At 44.2% G+C, this 8408-nt stretch overlaps 1 protein-coding gene across 3 annotated transcripts in view; it reads right to left on the reverse strand.

The window, feature by feature from the left end:
• Smp_024140.1 (putative polyadenylate binding protein) overlaps positions 1–8178 on the reverse strand; it is a gene marked incomplete at both ends in the record, with an annotated part of 13311 nt that extends 5133 nt beyond the window's left edge. For 2 of the 3 annotated variants that reach the window (XM_018789660.1, XM_018789661.1), the window contains 3 exons: positions 6321–7604; positions 7639–7832; positions 7864–8062. In XM_018789660.1, the coding sequence (XP_018655082.1) occupies positions 6321–7604; positions 7639–7832; positions 7864–8062 (1677 nt within the window). Of the gene's footprint in view, positions 1–6320; positions 7605–7638; positions 7833–7863 lie in introns of all 3 variants that reach the window. The other variant, XM_018789662.1, reaches the window with a different exon arrangement.
• Positions 8179–8408: the final 230 nt, after the last annotated feature.

Below are 8408 nucleotides of genomic sequence, written 5' to 3' on the forward strand. Positions count from 1 at the left end.
CCACGAGGTATCCCCGCACGAAAGGAGCGCCTCTTTTTTTTCCAGTTTACCGTGGGTGTTTTAGCCCCATTGGCCTAACGCTTTCAACTATGATTAACAATTTGATTTGATTTGACATTCCTAAATTTACATGCATTAAACGATGTACTTTGCCTTTAACCTGGCCAATTTTCGGGTTATTAATTTGGATATATAATTGTAGAACCTAAAGAGAATTTATCGAAAAGAATATTCTTCGTTCAAATATTAGTCTTTTAATATGATTGGGATTTTTAAACGATTAAAATCATGTTTACTAGTACATGTGAACATATTCTTATAAAAGAAGCATTTCAAACACACATTAAGGATTTAAAATCTCAACTACAATGGTCCAAAAGACCAGGGAAGAGTATAAACAAGGAAGTACGAATTGCGAAGCACAGGCTGAAACGAATAGCACTTTACCTAATTTTACATATAAAACTAAGTGATTTTTAGCTTTTCAAGACTCTAGTGAAGTACTACAAATCCGCTCTCCATCTGTCGCCTCGAAAAGCTTGTTTCACGTGCGCTTATACGGGGACCCTGTGGCATCCTCGTCTGGTTTTGCTGGCGTTGGTGTCGCACTAAGCGCTAGAGCTGAGGCAGCACTAATCGATTGGATCCCCATTAACAGTCGGTTATGTGCTGTTAGATTAGAAAGTTCCATCAAAGTGAGAAGAAATCGGCGTGAGAAACGGTGTCTTTTCGTCATCTCCGCTTATGCCCCGACAGATTGCAGCCCGGATGCAATCAAGGATGAGTTTTACCATCAGTTAACAGTTCTTCTCCAAAAAGCGCGTCCGACAGATATTGCAATACCAGCCGGAGACTTGAATGCACAGGTCGGGCGTCTAGGCACAGAAGAGAGTCGTTTAGGTGGTCGATGGGGACTTGTTGGTCGCAGGACAGATAACGGGGACCGTTTGCTGCAACTGTGCACAGACCACAACCTGTTTCTGGCCAGCACTAACTTCCGGCACAGTCATCGCCGGTGTGCCACCTGGCGTCCTCCCTCTGCATCCCAAGCCTGGACTCAGATTGATCACATCGCGATCAGCTACCGCTGGCGTGGTTGTGTACAAGACTGCCGCTCCTTTTGGAGTACCTATCTGGAGTCTGATCATGCCCTGGTCTGCGCCAATCTCACCTTACTTTTCAATGGCCGAAGGATTGACCGCCACCAACGGACCGATGTTAGTAAACTGGCTGCAACTTCTGTTGCAAGTAAGTATCGAGCGGAGCTAGCTTCTAGGCTAGCTACCATCCCACCGAAAAGTATAGATGAGCATTGGTTGCATCTTCACGACGCCATGAAAATGGCGAGTAAAGCCGCTTGCGGCTTCGCGAAACGTCCCGCTTACAAGCACTGGGTTTCTTCTGGCTCCTTACAACTGATGGAAGCCCGTCGGTCTACTCCGGGTGACCGTGAGTATGACCACAAACGAAGGCTGTTACGTAATGAAATTGGGCAAAGTTTGCGTAAGGACCGAGAAGCCTGGTGGTCGGAGCGTGCTAATGAGATGGAAGCAGCAGCTGCATCTGGTAACTGCCGGAAGCTCTTCCAACTCATCCGAGCCACTGGCAGCAAGAAGTCTGGTATGAGTGAAACAATCAGTGAGGATGACGGGATGTCGATCACTAACATCTCTCGACGTCTTGGACGATGGGCGGAATTTTTTGAAGGGCAGTTCAACTGGCCTGCTGCTCCGGCAACATCAACCAGTTTGTCCTGCCCCACATGGCCGGTGACGACTGATCCAACAAACGAGGCGGAAGTCCGCAAGGAACTCCAACTCCTGAAGCGCTACAAATCATCGGGCCCAGATGACTTACCGCCAGCTCTTTTTAAAGATGGTGATGACTTTCTGACTAAGGAATTGACTATGTTGTTTACAAAGGTTTGGGAGCAAGAAAGTGTTCCAACATCATGGAATGAGTCAATAGTCGTCCCTATCTTTAAAAAGGGTTCACGTTGTTCCTGTAACAACTATCGGGGGATATGTCTACTTCTGATTGCGTCCAAACTATTGGCTTCTGTCATTCTTCGTAGGTTGTTTAAAACCCGAGAACGATTGACTTGCGAGGAGCAGGCTGGTTTTCCTTCTGGTCGAGGATGCATTGATCACATCTTCACCCTCCGCCAAATGTTAGAACACCGTCATACTTATCGCAGGCCAACAATCGTAGTGTTTCTTGATATCAGGGCTGCCTTCGATTCGTTGGACAGGACTGTTCTCTGGGATTGTCTATTGAAGGGTGTGCCTGAGAAGTTCATTAACATCTTAAAGGCCCTGTACACGAACACCTCAGGTAGAGTGAGGGCATACAACCACCTTTCTCCCTTGTTCCATTCAAGCAGTGGGGTTAGGCAGGGTTGCCCAATCTCACCATTCCTCTTCAACTTTGCCATCGACGACATCCTAGAAACAGCTCTGATGGATGTGAGTAATGACGGTGTGGATCTGCTGCCTGGAGAACGACTTCTCGACCTTGAGTATGCGGATGATATTGTCTTACTGTGCGATAATGCCCAAGGCATGCAATCCGCATTTAATCAGTTGGCAATCAGTGTCCGCAGGTACGGCATGTGCTTTGCACCCTCCAAGTGCAAAGTACTCTTACAAGACTGGCAGGATTCTAATCCTGTACTCACCCTGGATGGTGAGTAGATTGAAGTAGTTGAGAAGTTCGTGTATCTAGGTAGCTACATAAGTGCTAGTGGTGGCGTGAGTGATGAGATTGATGCACGTATAATGAAAGCCAGAGCGGCTTATGCCAATCTAAGCCATCTTTGGCGCCTTCGTGATGTTAGTCTGGCTGTAAAAGGTCGGATCTACAACGCGTCGGTGAGAGCAGTTTTGCTCTATGCTTGTGAAACCTGGCCTCTCCGAGTTGAGGATGTTAGACGTCTCTCTGTGTTCGATCATTGTTGTCTCCGAAGGATTGCTGACATCCAGTGGCAACACCATGTTAGTAATGCAGAGGTTCGGCATCGTGTGTTCGGGCGCAGGGACGATAATTCAATTGGTGTCACCATCTTGAAACACCGACTTCGGTGGCTTGGACATGTTTTACGAATGTCGTCCCAGAGGCTTCCACGTCGTGCATTATTTGCCGACCCTGGGACTGGTTGGAAAAAGCGGAGAGGAGGTCAGTGTATGACATGGTGTCGTGATATGAAAAAAAGCTGCAAAGGGCTAGCTTCTGTTGGTCCTTCACGACTCCCTGGTTGGGGTCCGAGAGATGGTGCAACACAGTGGCTAGAGACGTTATCAGATATGGCTCAGAATAGAAGCCAGTGGCGGTCCTGCTGTAACCTTCTTCTACTTTCTTCATAAAGAGTGGCTATAACTTTCCTAACTGAGAGAGCTCTTCTGGTTGTACATTCAGTTCCCCCCATCATTACTCTTCTCCTTTTCTCTATTTCCTTCTTTTATATATACGCATCTTCTTCCTTTCCCCATTCTCATTATTTTTTGTGGCGCATATGTATCCGGTGCCCTTTTTACCAATATATATGTGATTAAATAAATAAATAGAACCCAGCCACAAGCCTGATCATTTAGAATAACGAGCCAAGTTTAAGGTGTCATTAGTGGGAAGATTTGCTCACAGATCACGCTTGACTTGGAAAGTCTGGAAAAATCTTAGATCCGATCCCTAGCTTTGTTTGTTTGGTTATTTTCTTAGTAACTTGAGTGCTAACCAATGTTTAGTTACGAAGCAACTTGAATGAGCCGGAAGCTTGTATTTGAGGAAGAGGAAATATTCCAGCACTATGGTGAGACAGTAATATTTCATTATTAGTGAAGGATGACAATGGTAAAGCCCGAGTATTCTCAAACTTCGTTGGCAATGCATATACCATGGAGAAACCCTCCCCACAAGCACTAGACAACGTGACCATGAAAGAACTCGATGTTCTCTAGTCTGCTAAACTAGATATATGCAAATTTACGGGGCCCGATGAAATGCACCCTAGGTTAGTAAACAAACTAGCAAATTTTGTTGTGAACCACTTAAGTATACGTTTTGATTTATCTGTGACCCAGGGTCGTTCGCCAAACGACTGGAAGAACGTCACAGTATGCCCTGTCTTCATTTTATTTATTTGAACACAAATATTGGTACAAAGGGGCACCAGATGCATATGCGCCACACAAATCCCATTTGGTTTGTGTGAGGGCTGTGATACTGCCCAGGTGCCCAAACTGAAGCAGGTAGTTTTCTTAGGGGGACCGCACGGAGCCTTCGACCTAAAGGTCTAACCCACAAGACAGTGTGCCCACGTCAGGAGATGCAGTTCCATGGTGGCCGGTGACCAACGACTGGTTCATACGCCTCTTGTTCCGTCAGGATTCTGGAGCCCATGTGCATCATTGGTTTGGAATCAGGGTTTTCTAGGTTGATACTCTATATCCATCAACCCGGTTAAAGAGCCAGACATGTGCTTTTCGTCCCCTTGACTTTGTAAACAACAGCAATGCCGCGAGAAGGCAGTGAGTAGGACTTCCCTAGAAGAGGCTGTATACGCGTGGCCATGTGAGAGCATTCCGAGAGGGCGGACCCTCCTCACTTCCGGCCGCACCAGGGCATTTGGGGGTCTCTATCTTCAAAACAAGTACGAAATATAAACCTGAGAACTACCGACCCGTTAGTGGTTGTTAAAATTTTAGATTATTCGAATACTGTTAAAATATGTCGATGAAAACCAGATTCTTTCTGAAAAGCAGCACAGCTTCAGAACAAGTTATTTCTGTCTCACTAACTTATCAGTGGCTCGTGAACGCTGGTGCGCTCTCAAAAATCAAAGGTTACCTATAGACGTAACCTACATTGACTTCAGCAAAGCTTTTGACGAAGTTTCTCACAAACGGTTGTTATATAAGTTGAGAAATATCGGGCTTGCAGGCAATTTAATAATGTGGATAAAGGATTTCCTAGCTGGGCGCCAACAGAGTACGGGAGAACTTAAAGTTGTCTAGCTGGGAAACTGTGCTTAGTAGAGTGCCTAAGGGTACAGTTTTTGGGTCAGTTATTCCTCTTGTACTTAAACGACTTTCCACGTCTCCTGTCATCATCGATCTTGTTAGATGCTGACGACGTCAAACATGGGAAGCGATGAAAGGGCGACAGTTTAGAACTTCGAAATGACCTGGAGGAATTATCTGAACGGTCTCAAACAAGGCAGTTGCCGACAAATGCTTTCAAGTGCACTTTGATGCACATTGGTTATTCAGGTACAAATACATACACGGCGAATAACAATGAGCTACCTTTTGTCCAGACACACAATGACTTGGGAGTCGTCGTTAGCCAAGACCTAAAAGCTACTGCACACTTCTGTTACAGTCGCCAAAGGTTTCACAACCCTATGGTCAAAACGTAGCGCCTTTAGACATGTAAAAGCTAAAACCTTTTCGACTTTGTATACAGTGCTGAATACGAGCGGTTAGCTCCTGATTGAAAAACAAGTGAGCTTTTGGAAAAAGTTTCCAAGAGACACAACTAAGCTGATTCCCGGAAAAGCGAAGCCCCTGTATGGTGCTTGATTGGATGAACTTATTTCCATCGTCATATCGAAGAATCAGAAGCGGTCTTAATTACAGTTTTAAAACTACTTAGTGTTAAGTTTGTATCTGATTTGCCTTCATTTTTTCTTGTCTTGCACAGCAGAGAATTTACGAAGACTCAAAAAATGGGACTCGTTACCTCAACACGTGACTGAAGCTCCATCTATCTACTCCTGCAAAAAGAGTTGGGTCAACTGAGAGAATATCATTGCCAAAACTAACACAGGCCACCTAGCTTTCTATACTTTCTTAACTGAAACGGACCTTTTCGAACACTTTCGAAGCGATAAGTTTCATGGGTTAGTAATAGACATAACTGCATAATCCAGGTGACTGGATATCTGCTTTTGGTTCAAAACAGTTGAAGAGGAAACAACTCTAGTCAGCGTCTACGAATAATTAATAAGCAACAAACACAATATGAACTAAACATAAGTCAGAGAAAGGAAGATATGCTTAATATTGCAGTGTTTAGTAACGTGCTACATAAAACCATAGAAGTATCTGAATTTCGTGTTAAACAAATCACACCGCTCAACTTAATAACTGGCTGTATGATGAAAAAGCATGACTCATGGCACCAAAGGGAGGAAAAACCCACGGTAAGTCTCGTCGCTAACTAGAGCTTTTCATACTTTAAGTAGAACTACAACAACCGAGCGCTAAGACAACAAAATACTACGAAGGTAATTCAATAGAAGCTTGACAGCGAAAAAAACTTACTCGCATGGCAGGATTGACTGACGGTGGACCTGCAACTACTGAAGCTGCAGTTGGACGTTGATTCAAACCACCAGCTGTAGCCCCAAGCACTTGAGGAACAACCACACCCTGTCTCCCAGATGCTTGTTGTCTCTGTTGATTGGCAGTCTGGTTGAAAACAGCTGCAGTTTGTAAGTGAGTTGAGGGTATGGATGACATGCCGTTGGGTACCATTGGTCTGTTGACACCTGGTGTGCGGAATTGAGCGAAAGAAGCCATTTGGTTAGCTGTAATTGCAGCAGGATTGGGCGCACTAGGATAGTATCCAGCAACAGGCGGTCTGTTTGGAAGGCCACCAATTTGTGCGGGTATCCCGGCCGCTCGATTCCAACGAGGCTGCGAACTAAGGACAGCGCCCGAAGGGTGATAAAACCGTTGGGTCTGCTGGAAGGCAGGAGGGAAGAAGCTATGAGGTGCTGCGTGGCCAGGAACTGCTGGAATCATTGAGGCGACTGGATTCCGGTATTGAGCCATTCGCTGCTGATGTTCTTCAATTAACTTCGCCCGACGATCTTCTTTCCTCTGGGCTAGTGCAACATATAGAGGCTTGGAACCTATGATTGTTCCGTTCATATCAGTTACTGCCCTGGCCGCTTGTTCAGGGTTCGCAAAACAAACAAATCCAAAACCTTTGGATCGATTATTTGCATCTTTCATAACCTTGGCACTAGTGATAGAACCATGAACACTAAAAGCCTCCTCTAGTCGTTTATCATCGATATTATCATCCAGGTTCTTGACATACAAATTGACGTTCAACATATAGCTGGACTGACGTTCGGCCCTTTGTTTTTCAAGTCTCTGTTTTAGTTCCTCTTGTCGTTCTTCTTTGCGTTGAGCACGAGCACAGTACAGAGCTCTTCCCTCTATCTCTTTACCATGCATAGTCTTGACCGCATTTTCGGCGTGGTCAGGATCTAAGAAACACACAAATCCGAATCCTTTCGATTTCCCTTCGCTATCTTTCATGACGCAAGCACTCTTGATTTCTCCAAACTCATTAAACATTTCTTTTAGCTTCTCGTTATCGGTTTCCGGTGGGAAGTTTTTGATATAGAGGTTATTGAATTTAACTTTTCGAGCTTGAGATTTACGTTCTGTTTTGGGAATAAACTTGCCAACATAAACGACACGATCTCGAATAATCATATTGTTAATCTTCTCAATGGCACGTTCGGCACACTCTTCCTTCTCGAAATGTACAAAGCCATAGCCTTTGGACTGTCCGTTTTCGTCCATAACAATCTATATAAAATATTACAAAATTAACAGAACATACTTTGCACGATAAGATTCGACCGAAAAAGCTAAAAGTGTCATACAATTCCTTCTGTTCAATGGATTTATCCAGGTTTTTGATAAATATGTTTCCTTTCCCAGATTTCCTCAAAGATGGATCTCTCTGTGACCACATAATTCTGATAGGGCGTCCCATTAGTGACTCATAATTCAAGACTTCAAGCGCTTGTTCGGCTGCAAAGTCATATACTGTATCTGGACTTACCATGCTTTGGATCTTCGAAATTAACATATCCATACCCGAGAGAATGACGAGTGGCTAGATCCCGGCAAACACGAGCACTAAGGACTGGACCGATTTCAGAAAATTTAGCTTGCAACGCGGAATCAGAAACTCTTGGGTGTAAATCTCCAACATATAGGGATGAATTCATCAACCCTTGACTCGCTGCACTAACAGCCATATTTTTGTGGTTTTCTATGATTTTATGATTTTTTTAAGGTTTTATCTGTTTTTTTGAAAAATTTCAGCGTGCTGCCCAGCAAGCTGCACACTAACTTAAATTCCCCGGACAGTGATAGGATGTGGCGAAATGTACAAAACAATGTAGGACGACGTAATAAAACTTGTTTATTGAATGAGCTTGGAAGATAAAAAGTGCCTTGTAGTGATATTGGAATGTATCGAAAACGTTTTAGCGATTTATTTGTTTGAAGAATGAATTTATTCGATTAACAACCCTGACATTGCCATATATAGGTTGGGAGTTAAACTTATGACATATTAGGTTCAGAGAAACTTTGAGAACC

Source organism: Schistosoma mansoni, chromosome W, assembly GCF_000237925.1.
Source record: "Schistosoma mansoni strain Puerto Rico chromosome W, complete genome".
Taxonomy (NCBI): Eukaryota; Metazoa; Platyhelminthes; class Trematoda; order Strigeidida; family Schistosomatidae; genus Schistosoma; species Schistosoma mansoni.